Genomic DNA, 18,814 nt, shown 5'->3' with positions numbered 1-18,814 from the left:
TCCTGTAGTTTCAGTTAAGCTCTGAAGAAGCCATCAGGATGACTGGCGAAGCGTCAGAAAGTTTGACTTATATTAATTTATTAAAATATAACAATTATATAATGACGTATGTCAAGCTTTGTCTGGTATCAATAGCCTATAAGTTCTGCGTAGTTTGATTGTAGTACAATTTCCAGAACTTTTGAAAGATTCCTTGTAATATAAAAGCTCAATTAAAAACAAAAACGCTTTTTATTTTTCCAGATAGATGTGGAAAAACTTGTATTTTCCACCTTTTAAGGCCTACTTCTTGTCTCTATAGGAAAGTTGGTCAAATATCAATTAACCTCCATTTAATTTTATTGTGATTATCTTTTTTACTATTTATTATTTTTAATTTAAAAATGCCGATTACGATACATATTGAAATTATCGTTGCAGATCTCTGCCCTTGTAGAACATGGGAGCGCTACGCCCCTGCGCCCGACAGCCGTGGCTCGTGTGGGTCAAGCTGTCAATCTGGCGGTCGAACGTTTCGTCACCGTCGGAGAAACCATCGCCGACGATTATTCGGAAGTTCGTCAGGGAATGTACGATGCGTGCAAGGAAGCGCGTCAAGCTGGTGAGCAAAAAACAAAAGACCCCATTCGCTCGGCAAACACTAAAACTACCTACATTCCTCATAGAGCGTCATTCCGGATTTAATGGGCGATAAATTCCATTTTGAGATGATTAAACATCGCGTGACAACTGGCGATGATTGCATCTTGTTGTTTTTTTCCCCTTTTTCCGTGTAGCATGCCTTGCTAACCGGCCAAATCGGATCCAAATCGGATTATGTAGGCGCGGCTATCAGATGCATTGGAAAAGTGCACATGTGAAAGCAGTACAATATTAGCGTCTGGTTAAAAAGTGAACAGTCGAAAAAGTAAATTAAAGAACTTCAAATTTGTTGCCTTCCTTAAAAAGAAAATCTGTATCGGGTTGTTTGCAAAGGCGGCAACTAATAGCTCGTTAACACCACCACTTAATTCTGAGCGTCAAAAAGGGGTTTCGAGAAGCTCGAGGTTCTTATAACTTCGTTTAGAGAATTACTTTTCTTCAACTTCACAGTTTACTGTGAACGGTTGGATAATCGACCGACATGGAAATCGTTTGTTTGTAAGGTTCTACTAGTCTTCGCGTAAAGTGTAGCTATAGTAGAATCTGATTTCCATTAGTTAATAGTTACAGTTACCCCTATCATGTAACATCTTCGTTAAATAAATGAAGTCATAACACCTTCGGTACATTCTTCCGTTATATTCGGTATACATTCGTATGACTGACGTCCCCGTCAACTAATCTAACCAAAAGCATATGCTAAAAATTGCCGGTGTGCGTTACTTTTCTCTGATTCACTGAACATTTGTGTAGTGCTTACTCATCGATGGTTATAAAATTAAACACTATTATTATAAAAATTTAAATTACTATGTAGGTACGTACAAATGGTCATCATTCTTGTATCCGGGGCAAGTAAAAAAACAGAATATCAAATAGAATATGCTGATAGGTTGAAATTGTATGGTGGTAGACCGAGAAAGGAAAAACAATCTCCCAGTCGTACAAGTTTTTTTTAACTTAATGAATATAAAACAAAAGTGGTGCAAGATAAATAAAATATTGTAAAAAACACCAAATAATAAAATAATTAGTTAATCAGTAATTAAATAATAACTGTCGAGAAACTGTACTTGAACTCATTTTGAGGCATCCTTTATTTGAGTGTGTAGTTTAAAATGGTTGTGAGCAGTTGGTCTGGTCTGGCGGTTTAAAAGTACGAGCTTTTTGCGCAAGCGCTCCATTGGTATCACCCGACCAAGAGATATAAAGCTATAACAATCTTGTTATGGGTATACACTAACGCGCTGTTACTTTGGTAGATTACATGATCAAAGCAACATGTTATGAAAATCGTTTCATAATACTAATATGCGTCCTACCTTTTAAATTTAGGAAAAACGTGTTAGGTACAAAAATATTGAAATAAAATATCTTCAGGATTGATATTATATCCTTCTAGAAAATATTTTTCAATGTATGGATAACAGCCAAAGTGTAGACGTGGATCTATATGTGTCATATCGATCGTTACTAATCGTATAATGTACATCTTCACAAAATGTGTATTGGATGTTTTTCTAATGTTGGTTTTTTTGGAGGTTAACTGCGGATGCTTTGCATTCTACTCTGTACCTGCTTATATACTGTTTGAGAGGGGCAGAGCTAAACGCATTGTCTCGGATGACGGAGTCCCATATTGGTTAGTCACGGTCGCCAGAATATATTTTTCTTGTAAAGGTCAAGTTTATGAACAAATATCAGGAACAACTATGAGTATATAGCCCGCCATCCTCCTTCCATCTAAAACCAAAATTATGGAAATCTCACGTTTTGGTTAGTTTAGCCATTTAAACTCTATACACACTGACATGTTTTACCATTAAATTCGAAACTAGTAATCATCTCCAATAACCAAACCTTCTCACCGTAATTGAAAAATGCTTGCCTGGAACATATTTTTCTTATAACGGTCAAATTTTTGGATAAACGTCGGGAGCAGGTATGGGTTCTCCACTATCACCAGTCATCGCGAATATATTGATGGAAGCCTTTGAGAAGAAAGGTCTCGACACCTTCCATCTAAAACCAAAATTATGGAAACGCTACGTCGATGATACTTTTGTTATATGGCTTCATCGCCAGGAATCCCTAGTAAATTTTCTTAAAACTCTATACACAGACCTAACGTTGGGTTATTGTGTTTACAGAAAAGCTAAAACATTGTCATTCAGCATTCGGCTCAAAAGTCATCGGTTTTTAACTCTCTTGTTTACAGAGCCGCAAAACTAAACCCTGCTCTTCTCTCTCTAATAATTTCCGCATTAGAGATATTAAGCGTCCCATCACAAAATACACTTCACCACAGATTTCCAAAGAAAATGAGTACTGACGCAACCCCACACTGTTACTGCGGTCCTTTCTTACATTCAAAACATCACTGACGACATATCAAAAGTTCTTAAGAAATATGATGAAACCAGATTTACCACTTATCCAATTATCTCTCAACATCTTAGATCCGTCAAAGACAAAATTCCGTTTAAGATAACAGGAGTAGCAGCATTCCATGCATATGCAGTAAAGGATACTTTGGATAAAGAGGAAGAAAAATATCACCTAGGCTAAATGAACATCAAAAAATCGTAAGACTACGACAAATAAACTCATTAGTAGTTGCTGAATACAATCATGAAACCGGACATCAAACCTTATTCGATAATTAAAATTCTTGCATGTAATTAATTCTTTCTTAAAATAGATATATAAAAATCTATTTACAATACAACTCAATATGTAAATTTTAGTAGTTACATTCCGAGTAGTCAAATGAACTATAGTCGTTGGAGTTCAGAGAAATAATAAGGGGCTCTACCGTGTGTTCTAGTTTCCTACATTCTGTCTTATATTGGCAACACATGCATGAGTGTTTCAACGTCCTTAATAGTAGATATATAGTGACAGTTCAAGAATAAATTTTCTCATTTTTTACATGTAAATTCCCATTAGAAAATTTAAGGTTCCATATTAGCGAAAATTGGTCCGCTCCAAGGTCATTCGATCCATACCCTCTTAGCACCAACCAACCTATCGTCTCCCTCAACCCCCACCCCTCCCGCAACCCTCTCAACCCCTCCCACAATCGTCTAACGGGCATATTAAAATTATTGGGTAATTGTGTGTTAGGTATTGAGAATGATGACTCTTTTTTTTTTTTTTCGCTACCGAGGATCGAACCCCGGACCCGTCCAATCTTAGCCGTACACAGGATAGAGTAAAAACAGATCTCGCAGATATGTCGAATTTCATGAAAACACATGACATAATTAGGTAAAAAAAAAATACACAACAAAAATTATTCATCCCACACGCAAAATATATTTTTGCGCCTTAAAAGCAAAGGTGATCCACCCCCCCCCCCCCCCCACTAGGATATCACCGCACCGTAGTCTCTTATCTACGGTTGCGAGGCATTGACATCGCAAAATTGGTTCGAGATAAAGTTAAATATATTGAAAATAGCACATTTAATCTTTAAATACATGTCTTCTAGATTGATAAACAATTTTTTCAAAATAGGCATTTGCAAATCGATCGTCTGTTTGCTGTTAACGGTAGACACATACTATAGGTACTGGTTAGTTGCAAAATTAAAAAAAAAAAACAAATTTACAGGAGTCAAACTGTTTATTGACAGTGGAAAATATAATAAAAGTAGTTGGAGGTAATAAGCGAAAAAAATATTAAGGACTTCCGGTCATTTTTATTCTAAATATGCCCAAAATATAATGAAAAAGATCAAAATATTTCATGCAATTTTAAAATAAAAATTTAACGAGGCTGCCAGACGTGAACTGAGCCCTTAAGCGCACCTCATTCGATTTTTTTAGGAAAAAAAAACGAAATTTCAAAGCAAAAACCGATAAAACACATTTATAATCAAGCGGAGACAGTTTCTTCTTCCATAATCGAATAGTGACCCCACGGTAACGTTTCTACAGACGACTTTGATATGCGACGTTTATCATCGCAAGGACTTAACCCGATCTTCCTTTGGGATACTGTGTGCAACTCCAGTTTGCTCGCTCTTATTAAATTCTGCGATATCTTTTTTTCAGCGAAATTTTGCAAACAATCGACGAAATCTTGAAAAGTTATCTTAGTTTTGATGAAGGATTTTTTAACTCCTTTGATCCTCTTCGTTACACCGAAGTTTTTAAATTCACGTTCAAATGCTTCTCGATCTGTTTCTGCAGCCATCAATTCTTGTTTTGCGGACTCCTCTTCTTCCGGTGTCTTATATAGCTTTGTGGCGTACATTTTAGCTCTAAGTCCGATAAAATGAGACATAATTCGCCCATTATTCTCATCCTTCATCATACCCAGAACCTTTTTATTGACTGTGGGTATACCGTACGGATTATCCTCCGCATAGTCCGATGTATCAAAATACCGAAAACAATCCTTTTTTAAAATCTCGTACGGGTCTATGGATAATATCTCGTATACAAGAGAATCCGTGTCGGTATATAAAACTCGGGAATTGGAAAATCTTTCTTGAATGCAGTTGTAGTGAAAGTCATAAATTGTTGTCTTGGCTATCTCCATAATTGACATCCCAACGTAGATAGGTTTGTTAAAATATATTTCAGATTTTTTTAATTCAATAAGAACGAGATTTTTACTAATTATAGTTGCACTTTTAAATTCGGGTCGGGCAATCAGAGCTTCCGCACCGTAGCGACCTTTCCAGTTTTTCACAAGGTTAACGTTGGAATGGTTCCGTATGTTTTCCATTGTTTTTCCAAACACAGCATTGATCATCAATTTAAACAAGTTCTTTTCAAACTCATTTTTGGCAGCCTGACGTAGTGCAATGTTTAGGTCGATATAGGCTTTTAACCAAGGCGACTGGCTGAACGAGATGGCTCGATGTACCTTTCTTAACTTAGCTCCCAGTTGTAGCGCCTGTTTCAGATTACGATAGTGAATGACATACTCCTGCTTGTCGTATAAGGTGGTCAGTAATTTTTGATTTTCGGATCCTGGAGGGCAGCGATGTTCGGGACATGGAGGTAAATCTGCAAATTTGTCGTGCAACTCCTTGGGTATTTCCAAATCGACCTCCAAGATGTAGCCGACGTCCGACTCGTTGGATACATTTAAAATGTCAAGATTTTCGATTTGCTGTTCATCCAACCAATTAAAACCTCCGTACGGTAGGTATTGAGACATTGCCCACCCGTATTGGTTATTGACGTCGAAATACATCAAGTATTTATCAACTTTGGAGGGATCGTAGCTGTGCATATATTTGTTGTTGGCTTCCGCGTATCGTTTGGAGCACTGACTAAGGCCTCCTCGCATTCCTTTCTCGATAAACAAAATCATGTCGACGTCAGTGAGTAGATCTAGTTTTTGCTTCAATTTATACAACATGCAGCTCCACGCGTATCCCGGCAGTGTGTACGCATGTGCAGGATCAAGTCCATAGGTCTTATGTGACGTTTCTCGAAACCTCTCAAAAACGTCTGCCAAGAGCAGGATGTCCGTCTTCATATAAAGTTCAGAATAATCCTGCAAATTTCGACATCCAAGTTTCTCCCAGACTTCCTGAGCACGTTTGTAATCTTTTTTGGTCAACGGTTTGTCATCCAATATGTTATAAAATGCCGAAATAGGAGGCAAAACAGTTTCTTTCAACGTATTCCATCCATTCATATAATCGTAGGGGAAAACGCCTTTTTGTTTCAATCTATTGGCTTGCTCCTCCGACAATTCACTAAATTCGAGCTCCAGTATTGGATATTCCGTTAAATTAGCCGCCAGCTTGTCCAGGCCACTCGACATAAATCGAAAACTGTCGATGAATCGGAATTTCACCAGGTTGTCATTTAGGTGCCACGTAAAGGAAATATACTTTTCCTTGTTTACAGGTAGCAAGTCGATCGACCCATCACATTTGGCTAGAGCTTTTATTATTATATTTCCGTCATACAACGAAAGATTATGAAATACTACGGGAACGGTGTGGCCATCCCTAAATTGGAGATTACAATTTTCGTGTGCGGGTCCCCTATATTTCCCAGTCAGGTGACAATGGTCTCGAACTTTTTTGTCATCTTTTTCAAACGCCTTCTCGCAGATGTGACACAATTTAGACTTGTAAAATTCCATTTTTTGTCCAGCTGTTAGTTCATCCATTGATATATCACACAAGAATACCGTCTCAATGTTCTCAGCTAATTGCTCCATCTCATTGCAGAACCATTCCGCACAATCCTCTCCCGTGTACGACCGATAATATGAAAGGGAGTCGTCATATGAACATTTAAAATAATAGCCTAGAGAGTAAGGAACATGGCGCTGATACTTCTCGGTGTCGGACGCTGATTTATCACATTCGGGAACCAAAAAACATTCCGTGTCGGCATAAACAATAAAAGGAACCTTCTCTTTGTACTTAAAGTCCTTGAATTGCACAAAATTCTTGCCTTCTTCGGGAACCCTCGGAATTTCCAAATTTTTGTTTCTCTTCTCACAATCATTAGCGTGCTTCGCTAGCTTGTCCTCGGAATGAAAATAATGCAAGCAACGCTCACAAAAATATTTTCTACCATCATGTTTCGAAAGTTGGGATGATAAAAGCCGAGACATACTTTTGATCCATACATAATGGTACGTAACGGGCGTAAAATCGATGGGGTCTTTTTCGGTAAAATACTGACTTTGTATCTGTAGTAGGTTAACGTGTTTGACCTTTTTATCTTTGGTCAGATAAGCAGGAACAACTTGAAACCTACTTGACGATTTTTTCAGCAGCCTATAAACATTCACCGAAACATTATTTTGACCTTCGAATCTTGGAATTTGCCGCAATGTCATTGGAAACTGGACACCTTTAAGATTTAAAACAGACTGGGGGGAGGGATAAGACGAAGTCTTTCCACAGTTTGATCCAGCAGGAAACAGAGCAGAAACCACGGCCCAGGCAAAGCACATTTCATCAGAATTTTGCACGTTAATACAAGCGTGTTTTCTTGCTATCGACTCTGGTAACTTCAGGTAACTTCCGGCGTGAAGTGGATTAAACTTGTTGACATTAACCATTAAATTTAGGATTTTCTTCAAAGCCCATCCGGAATCTTTTTCTTGGAACTCCTCTAATTGGGTTTTAATTGGTAATACAACATTTCTGTCAAACCATCGTTGTAAATTAGTATCTTTATAGATTTCTGCGTTCGAAGTTGTAAAATATTTAATTTCCGTCTGGATTTGATCAGCCTTTTGAATTTGAAATTCTCCCCCGAAGACAGCGTTTATCTTAACGGCCTGGTCCGTTTTCAGCGCGTTGTTGACACGTCGTCGAAATAGTGCGAAACAGTCTTGGAGGAAACTCTGCACGTCCTTATGTTGAAGGTTAGTTATGACGCCAGTCCTGATGCGCGATTCAAATGTTGAATTAACATCATCCCAGTGAACGCGATCTCTCGCAGTTACGGGTCTACTTCCGGAACCTCTCTTCAGCATTCCTTTAAATTGACTCCGAAACGATTTAACTTGGACCATTTGAGCTACCAGATGTTGTTTTTCTCCCACCGTTTTCGTAGTCCGCATTTCCTTTTGGATTCTTCTTATCGCTTGAGTACATTCTTTCATACCCTGAGCGACACCATCATTTTTAGGAGAAGCCAGTAAAAGAGCCAACAAAGCTCTAATGGCTCCAATAAGCGCTTCGACCACAGACATTTTTTTCACTGTGCCACACACGTACTACAACTCTAAAAGCTAGAGCACAACTGAAAATCCCAATTTGAGTGTCCTGTAAGGTAAACTTTGGACGGACGTAGCACTGAACGCTATTGTGTGGTCCGGGCCTTTGATAGAAGATTTTTTTGTGAACTGTTGAGTAGTAACACGGATTCTTTAAAATAAATCGGCCCAACGACACGTGCATAAAATTTATTTACGCCAAATCGTTTATTTAAAGTATCACAAAATTTAATTTTGACAAACTAAACAAAAGTAAAAGTTTCGTTGACATCAAACGTTAATATAGCAGCATCCTATAAAGAAACCACAATAATTTTTATAGATCATTATTGCTAAACTCAAAAAATGGTAAATGAATCTTGTTTTTTTTTTACATCAGAATCCTTAATACCCAAAATAAGTCAAAACTTAAGATCAAAAGGTCAAATTAAAATTTGTAGAATATAATTTAACGTTCATAATTCCAACGAAATGTTGTATCCTAAATTTAGTGACTGGGTCAGAATGGTGATGCTTTATTTAATGTGAAATCGCATATCGGATAATTCTACGCATAGGAAAGTCCTCGATATTTTGAAAATATTTAATATTCTCAGTATTCATACCTGGGTTATTTTTTATTTAATCGTTGTGAAAATATGAAACCATAATGAAACTGTAGGTACTTACCATTTGCTATAATAACACCAGACTTACAGTAGAAAAAACGGAGATTGAAATTACTTGCGACTTGATACACTCGTCCAATAACAACAGTGGCAATACGAAGACTCTGATAACGCATCTATGCCTGTCCGCGCACGGAAAATTTCTTCATGGTGGGGACGCACGTGCACGCCTTAACACATCGCGTTGGCCGTAACGAGATTGAGGTGCGCCTTGCATTCTGGATGATATCGACATGGCGGCAATGAGAATTGGATCCAAGAACAGCAAAAGAAAAAACAAACATGAATATGATATTACAGGATAAGAACGAAAATGTTTACAGTTTTTTAAATATTTCGGTTATTCATTTCCAAAAAACAGTCGGTTTCTTAGTTAACAAATTAAGAGCGGAATGAATGTGGGCTTGTATGGAATGGGCAGCTACTTAGTCGAAAGAATTCTTACCCAAGCTGCATTGCCGACAGAAACCATAGTGACCGCCGTCTGACGTACGAGTAAACACGCCTGTCTTTCTTCCGAAAAATAAAATGGATTTCATTTGAATATAAGCAGTTAAAAATATAATTCGCATCAATTCGTCAAGACTACTGAACCAACAAAAATACGAAAAATATATCGAAAGCTGATTCGCGTGGCAGTTTATATTCAATTTTTGTTGACGGGACTTTTCGTTGACTATATCTTGTAGATTGCAAGAGCCACGCACCCAACTGTAAATTAGCAAATAACTTACAAGCAATTCCTGTTCATACAAAGAAAACATTCATATATTTAGTAATTAATATGTCAACCCGTTCAAGAAATATAATGGGCATACTTATAGATGTTTCTCAATATGGAGTCATTGATAGGCATAACATAAAATGTAAACGAATGAGTTCAATGGATCCAGTGACTCCGCTCGATGGTCTCGGCATTTTTATTTTATGAAAATGATGATATGTACATATAATGTAACCAAAAGAGATCTATATTTACTAATTAAGAGTTCCACTGCACATAACCTCAAACTTTACAATCGCCCGCTTGCATACGTAACGTACGTACGTCACGGACGACGCCCATTTAAAAACACGTACATGACAACGTACTGCATCATAGGCGCCGTTGAAATAAAAATACGTACGTCATAGACGACGCTGATTTAAAATACAAGCACCTCTTAAATCTGTGGTCGACACAGTGGGCGGGCGACTTTTCTTTTTTGAGAGTACTAAGGCCACGGCAACAGGAATATCGAGGTTGCCGACCAAATAGACTGAGAAGGTAGAACAAGGAGAGGGAGCCTATTGGATCAAAAGAAGAAAGTATATTAAGGTTCAAGTTTATTCCATTATCCATTATTATTCCATTATCCGCCCGTCCCTGTCACCTCGACACCGCGCCCCGCAACGCGCCATGTGGCGGAGGGGGGGGAGAGGGGTCGCACACACATTACCGCCGCGTTAGATACCCTCCGAGGGCGCGTTGCGGTGACGCGAAGTCGAGGTGACAGGGAGGAAGCGATGATGTTACCCAGCCGTCGAGTTTCGAAGTGCAAAACACGGCGTGATTTAGTTATTCGACCGCATGTCCCAATGCTTTGTTTAAACGAGCCCAAGGAAACGGGTTACTCATCGCGTTGATAATTTAATTTTTGACGCCGCTGCCGCACACCGACGACGCGGCGATCTCATCCGCTGTCACATTTGCGGTGGGCGATGATGTCACCCAGCCAGTTCAACGCGCCTCGTCGACTGAGTCATCGCGTGTCCCAACGCTTTGTTTAAAACGAGACGAAGGCCTGACTCATCGCGCTGCAATTTATGTTCTTTCACATTTTGCCGCTGACGCTAACAAAGGACGGACGATGCACTCTCCCCAGACCAATGCTTCGTTGTCGGGCTACTCGTCCGCGGAGAATTTTTTTTTTAATTCGGCACCGCCGGCTAACAAAGGACGGACGACGAGCTCCTCCTCCTCCACCACCGCTCAGTACGACCCAGACCACGGACGACGACGGACGGTGAGCCATTTTTTAGGTTAGATCGGCGGGGTGGCCCGAGGGGGCAGCGGGCCGCCTACCACCTCCACCTTCGCCTCCCCATCTCGCCTGCGGGAGGGTCACATTTGCGGCGGGCGATGATGTCACCCAGCCAGTTCAACGCGCCTCGTCGGCTGAGTCATCGCGTGTCCCAACGCTTTGTTTAAAACGAGACGAAGGCGTGACTCATCGCGCTGCAATTTATATTCTTTCACATTTTGCCGCTGGGATAAAGGGACTTTTAGGCGAATCTAACCTCACTTTTGACCCCCCCCCCCGACCACGGGCCCCATGCCCACGGACCCCCCCCCCCCACAGACCACTCGTCCAATGGGGCTTCGCCCCCGGACCACTCGGCCATGGGCGAACGGCGAGGACGCAAAAAAGAAGAAGACCCAAAGCCTATGGCCGAGTGGTCCGGGGGCGAAGCCCCATTGGACGAGTGGTCTGTGGGGGGGGGGGGGTCCGTGGGCATGGGGCCCGTGGTCGGGGGGGGGGGTCAAAAGTGAGGTTAGATTCGCCTAAAAGTCCCTTTATCCCAGCGGCAAAATGTGAAAGAATATAAATTGCAGCGCGATGAGTCACGCCTTCGTCTCGTTTTAAACAAAGCGTTGGGACACGCGATGACTCAGCCGACGAGGCGCGTTGAACTGGCTGGGTGACATCATCGCCCGCCGCAAATGTGACCCTCCCGCAGGCGAGATGGGGAGGCGAAGGTGGAGGTGGTAGGCGGCCCGCTGCCCCCTCGGGCCACCCCGCCGATCTAACCTAAAAAATGGCTCACCGTCCGTCGTCGTCCGTGGTCTGGGTCGTACTGAGCGGTGGTGGAGGAGGAGGAGCTCGTCGTCCGTCCTTTGTTAGCCGGCGGTGCCGAATTAAAAAAAAAATTCTCCGCGGACGAGTAGCCCGACAACGAAGCATTGGTCTGGGGAGAGTGCATCGTCCGTCCTTTGTTAGCGTCAGCGGCAAAATGTGAAAGAACATAAATTGCAGCGCGATGAGTCAGGCCTTCGTCTCGTTTTAAACAAAGCGTTGGGACACGCGATGACTCAGTCGACGAGGCGCGTTGAACTGGCTGGGTGACATCATCGCCCACCGCAAATGTGACAGCGGATGAGATCGCCGCGTCGTCGGTGTGCGGCAGCGGCGTCAAAAATTAAATTATCAACGCGATGAGTAACCCGTTTCCTTGGGCTCGTTTAAACAAAGCATTGGGACATGCGGTCGAATAACTAAATCACGCCGTGTTTTGCACTTCGAAACTCGACGGCTGGGTAACATCATCGCTTCCTCCCTGTCACCTCGACTTCGCGTCACCGCAACGCGCCCTCGGAGGGTATCTAACGCGGCGGTAATGTGTGTGCGACCCCTCTCCCCCCCCACCGCCACATGGCGCGTTGCGGGGCGCGGTGTCGAGGTGACAGGGACGGGCGGATAATGGAATAATAATGGATAATGGAATAAACTTGAACCTTAATATACTTTCTTCTTTTGATCCAATAGGCTCCCTCTCCTTGTTCTACCTTCTCAGTCTATTTGGTCGGCAACCTCGATATTCCTGTTGCCGTGGCCTTAGTACTCTCAAAAAAGAAAAGTCGCCCGCCCACTGTGTCGACCACAGATTTAAGAGGTGCTTGTATTTTAAATCAGCGTCGTCTATGACGTACGTATTTTTATTTCAACGGCGCCTATGATGCAGTACGTTGTCATGTACGTGTTTTTAAATGGGCGTCGTCCGTGACGTACGTACGTTACGTACGCAAGCGGGCGATTGTAAAGTTTGAGGTTATGTGCAGTGGAACTCTTAATTAGTAAATATAGATCTCTTTTGGTTACATTATATGTACATATCATCATTTTCATAAAATAAAAATGCCGAGACCATCGAGCGGAGTCACTGGATCCATTGAACTCATTCGTTTACATTTTATGTTATGCCTATCAATGACTCCATATTGAGAAACATCTATAAGTATGCCCATTATATTTCTTGAACGGGTTGACATATTAATTACTAAATATATGAATGTTTTCTTTGTATGAACAGGAATTGCTTGTAAGTTATTTGCTAATTTACAGTTGGGTGCGTGGCTCTTGCAATCTACAAGATATAGTCAACGAAAAGTCCCGTCAACAAAAATTGAATATAAACTGCCACGCGAATCAGCTTTCGATATATTTTTCGTATTTTTGTTGGTTCAGTAGTCTTGACGAATTGATGCGAATTATATTTTTAACTGCTTATATTCAAATGAAATCCATTTTATTTTTCGGAAGAAAGACAGGCGTGTTTACTCGTACGTCAGACGGCGGTCACTATGGTTTCTGTCGGCAATGCAGCTTGGGTAAGAATTCTTTCGACTAAGTAGCTGCCCATTCCATACAAGCCCACATTCATTCCGCTCTTAATTTGTTAACTAAGAAACCGACTGTTTTTTGGAAATGAATAACCGAAATATTTAAAAAACTGTAAACATTTTCGTTCTTATCCTGTAATATCATATTCATGTTTGTTTTTTCTTTTGCTGTTCTTGGATCCAATTCTCATTGCCGCCATGTCGATATCATCCAGAATGCAAGGCGCACCTCAATCTCGTTACGGCCAACGCGATGTGTTAAGGCGTGCACGTGCGTCCCCACCATGAAGAAATTTTCCGTGCGCGGACAGGCATAGATGCGTTATCAGAGTCTTCGTATTGCCACTGTTGTTATTGGACGAGTGTATCAAGTCGCAAGTAATTTCAATCTCCGTTTTTTCTACTGTAAGTCTGGTGTTATTATAGCAAATGGTAAGTACCTACAGTTTCATTATGGTTTCATATTTTCACAACGATTAAATAAAAAATAACCCAGGTATGAATACTGAGAATATTAAATATTTTCAAAATATCGAGGACTTTCCTATGCGTAGAATTATCCGATATGCGATTTCACATTAAATAAAGCATCACCATTCTGACCCAGTCACTAAATTTAGGATACAACATTTCGTTGGAATTATGAACGTTAAATTATATTCTACAAATTTTAATTTGACCTTTTGATCTTAAGTTTTGACTTATTTTGGGTATTAAGGATTCTGATGTAAAAAAAAAACAAGATTCATTTACCATTTTTTGAGTTTAGCAATAATGATCTATAAAAATTATTGTGGTTTCTTTATAGGATGCTGCTATATTAACGTTTGATGTCAACGAAACTTTTACTTTTGTTTAGTTTGTCAAAATTAAATTTTGTGATACTTTAAATAAACGATTTGGCGTAAATAAATTTTATGCACGTGTCGTTGGGCCGATTTATTTTAAAGAATCCGTGTTACTACTCAACAGTTCACAAAAAAATCTTCTATCAAAGGCCCGGACCACACAATAGCGTTCAGTGCTACGTCCGTCCAAAGTTTACCTTACAGGACACTCAAATTGGGATTTTCAGTTGTGCTCTAGCTTTTAGAGTTGTAGTACGTGTGTGGCACAGTGAAAAAAATGTCTGTGGTCGAAGCGCTTATTGGAGCCATTAGAGCTTTGTTGGCTCTTTTACTGGCTTCTCCTAAAAATGATGGTGTCGCTCAGGGTATGAAAGAATGTACTCAAGCGATAAGAAGAATCCAAAAGGAAATGCGGACTACGAAAACGGTGGGAGAAAAACAACATCTGGTAGCTCAAATGGTCCAAGTTAAATCGTTTCGGAGTCAATTTAAAGGAATGCTGAAGAGAGGTTCCGGAAGTAGACCCGTAACTGCGAGAGATCGCGTTCACTGGGATGATGTTAATTCAACATTTGAATCGCGCATCAGGACTGGCGTCATAACTAACCTTCAACATAAGGACGTGCAGAGTTTCCTCCAAGACTGTTTCGCACTATTTCGACGACGTGTCAACAACGCGCTGAAAACGGACCAGGCCGTTAAGATAAACGCTGTCTTCGGGGGAGAATTTCAAATTCAAAAGGCTGATCAAATCCAGACGGAAATTAAATATTTTACAACTTCGAACGCAGAAATCTATAAAGATACTAATTTACAACGATGGTTTGACAGAAATGTTGTATTACCAATTAAAACCCAATTAGAGGAGTTCCAAGAAAAAGATTCCGGATGGGCTTTGAAGAAAATCCTAAATTTAATGGTTAATGTCAACAAGTTTAATCCACTTCACGCCGGAAGTTACCTGAAGTTACCAGAGTCGATAGCAAGAAAACACGCTTGTATTAACGTGCAAAATTCTGATGAAATGTGCTTTGCCTGGGCCGTGGTTTCTGCTCTGTTTCCTGCTGGATCAAACTGTGGAAAGACTTCGTCTTATCCCTCCCCCCAGTCTGTTTTAAATCTTAAAGGTGTCCAGTTTCCAATGACATTGCGGCAAATTCCAAGATTCGAAGGTCAAAATAATGTTTCGGTGAATGTTTATAGGCTGCTGAAAAAATCGTCAAGTAGGTTTCAAGTTGTTCCTGCTTATCTGACCAAAGATAAAAAGGTCAAACACGTTAACCTACTACAGATACAAAGTCAGTATTTTACCGAAAAAGACCCCATCGATTTTACGCCCGTTACGTACCATTATGTATGGATCAAAAGTATGTCTCGGCTTTTATCATCCCAACTTTCGAAACATGATGGTAGAAAATATTTTTGTGAGCGTTGCTTGCATTATTTTCATTCCGAGGACAAGCTAGCGAAGCACGCTAATGATTGTGAGAAGAGAAACAAAAATTTGGAAATTCCGAGGGTTCCCGAAGAAGGCAAGAATTTTGTGCAATTCAAGGACTTTAAGTACAAAGAGAAGGTTCCTTTTATTGTTTATGCCGACACGGAATGTTTTTTGGTTCCCGAATGTGATAAATCAGCGTCCGACACCGAGAAGTATCAGCGCCATGTTCCTTACTCTCTAGGCTATTATTTTAAATGTTCATATGACGACTCCCTTTCATATTATCGGTCGTACACGGGAGAGGATTGTGCGGAATGGTTCTGCAATGAGATGGAGCAATTAGCTGAGAACATTGAGACGGTATTCTTGTGTGATATATCAATGGATGAACTAACAGCTGGACAAAAAATGGAATTTTACAAGTCTAAATTGTGTCACATCTGCGAGAAGGCGTTTGAAAAAGACGACAAAAAAGTTCGAGACCATTGTCACCTGACTGGGAAATATAGGGGACCCGCACACGAAAATTGTAATCTCCAATTTAGGGATGGCCACACCGTTCCCGTAGTATTTCATAATCTTTCATTGTATGACGGAAATATAATAATAAAAGCTCTAGCCAAATGTGATGGGTCGATCGACTTGCTACCTGTAAACAAGGAAAAGTATATTTCCTTTACGTGGCACCTAAATGACAAGCTGGTGAAATTCCGATATCCAATACTGGAGCTCGAATTTAGTGAATTGTCGGAGGAGCAAGCCAATATATTGAAACAAAAAGGCGTTTTCCCCTACGATTATATGAATGGATGGAATACGTTGAAAGAAACTGTTTTGCCTCCTATTTCGGCATTTTATAACATATTGGATGACAAACCGTTGACCAAAAAAGATTACAAACGTGCTCAGGAAGTCTGGGAGAAACTTGGATGTCGAAATTTGCAGGATTATTCTGAACTTTATATGAAGACGGACATCCTGCTCTTGGCAGACGTTTTTGAGAGGTTTCGAGAAACGTCACATAAGACCTATGGACTTGATCCTGCACATGCGTACACACTGCCGGGATACGCGTGGAGCTGCATGTTGTATAAATTGAAGCAAAAACTAGATCTACTCACTGACGTCGACATGATTTTGTTTATCGAGAAAGGAATGCGAGGAGGCCTTAGTCAGTGCTCCAAACGATACGCGGAAGCCAACAACAAATATATGCACAGCTACGATCCCTCCAAAGTTGATAAATACTTGATGTATTTCGACGTCAATAACCAATACGGGTGGGCAATGTCTCAATACCTACCGTACGGAGGTTTTAATTGGTTGGATGAACAGCAAATCGAAAATCTTGACATTTTAAATGTATCCAACGAGTCGGACGTCGGCTAGATCTTGGAGGTCGATTTGGAAATACCCAAGGAGTTGCACGACAAATTTGCAGATTTACCTCCATGTCCCGAACATCGCTGCCCTCCAGGATCCGAAAATCAAAAATTACTGACCACCTTATACGACAAGCAGGAGTATGTCATTCACTATCGTAATCTGAAACAGGCGCTACAACTGGGAGCTAAGTTAAGAAAGGTACATCGAGCCATCTCGTTCAGCCAGTCGCCTTGGTTAAAAGCCTATATCGACCTAAACATTGCACTACGTCAGGCTGCCAAAAATGAGTTTGAAAAGAACTTGTTTAAATTGATGATCAATGCTGTGTTTGGAAAAACAATGGAAAACATACGGAACCATTCCAACGTTAACCTTGTGAAAAACTGGAAAGGTCGCTACGGTGCGGAAGCTCTGATTGCCCGACCCGAATTTAAAAGTGCAACTATAATTAGTAAAAATCTCGTTCTTATTGAATTAAAAAAATCTGAAATATATATTAACAAACCTATCTACGTTGGGATGTCAATTATGGAGATAGCCAAGACAACAATTTATGACTTTCACTACAACTACATTCAAGAAAGATTTTCCAATTCCCGAGTTTTATATACCGACACGGATTCTCTTGTATACGAGATATTATCCATAGACCCGTACGAGATTTTAAAAAAGGATTGTTTTCGGTATTTTGATACATCGGACTATGCGGAGGATAATCCGTACGGTATACCCACAGTCAATAAAAAGGTTCTGGGTATGATGAAGGATGAGAATAATGGGCGAATTATGTCTCATTTTATCGGACTTAGAGCTAAAATGTACGCCACAAAGCTATATAAGACACCGGAAGAAGAGGAGTCCGCAAAACAAGAATTGATGGCTGCAGAAACAGATCGAGAAGCATTTGAACGTGAATTTAAAAACTTCGGTGTAACGAAGAGGATCAAAGGAGTTAAAAAATCCTTCATCAAAACTAAGATAACTTTTCAAGATTTCGTCGATTGTTTGCAAAATTTCGCTGAAAAAAAGATATCGCAGAATTTAATAAGAGCGAGCAAACTGGAGTTGCACACAGTATCCCAAAGGAAGATCGGGTTAAGTCCTTGCGATGATAAACGTCGCATATCAAAGTCGTCTGTAGAAACGTTACCGTGGGGTCACTATTCGATTATGGAAGAAGAAACTGTCTCCGCTTGATTATAAATGTGTTTTATCGGTTTTTGCTTTGAAATTTCGTTTTTTTTTCCTAAAAAAATCGAATGAGGTGCGCTTAAGGGCTCAGTTCACGTCTGGCAGCCTCGTTAAATTTTTATTTTAAAATTGCATGAAATATTTTGATCTTTTTCATTATATTTTGGGCATATTTAGAATAAAAATGACCGGAAGTCCTTAATATTTTTTTCGCTTATTACCTCCAATTGTGGGTGGGGTTGAGAGGGTTGCGGGAGGGGTGGGGGTTGAGGGAGACGATAGGTTGGTTGGTGCTAAGAGGGTATGGATCGAATGACCTTGGAGCGGACCAATTTTCGCTAATATGGAACCTTAAATTTTCTAATGGGAATTTACATGTAAAAAATGAGAAAATTTATTCTTGAACTGTCACTATATATCTACTCTTAATTTTACAAGTGTATTGCCTCCAACCGTTTTGAGTCATACGGAGTACCGTCATTTGAAGCGATTTCGTCGACAACAAATTTCATACAAAGAGGTTTACTCAAATTTACAGTCTAAA

At 40.3% G+C, this 18,814-nt stretch overlaps 1 protein-coding gene across 5 annotated transcripts in view; it reads left to right on the top strand.

The window, feature by feature from the left end:
- LOC132698694 (alpha-catulin) overlaps positions 1-18,814 on the top strand; it is a 91,386-nt gene that overhangs the window by 46,813 nt on the left and 25,759 nt on the right. For all 5 annotated transcript variants that reach the window (XM_060664892.1, XM_060664891.1, XM_060664894.1 and 2 more), the window contains one exon: positions 421-601. In XM_060664892.1, coding sequence (XP_060520875.1) covers positions 421-601 — 181 coding nt within the window. The remainder of the gene's footprint in view (positions 1-420; positions 602-18,814) is intronic.

This window comes from Cylas formicarius, unplaced genomic scaffold (genome assembly GCF_029955315.1).
Source record: "Cylas formicarius isolate icCylForm1 unplaced genomic scaffold, icCylForm1.1 PGA_scaffold_2__14_contigs__length_35257938, whole genome shotgun sequence".
Classification (NCBI taxonomy): domain Eukaryota; kingdom Metazoa; phylum Arthropoda; class Insecta; order Coleoptera; family Brentidae; genus Cylas; species Cylas formicarius.
This window is presented reverse-complemented; position numbering and strand designations above follow the sequence as displayed.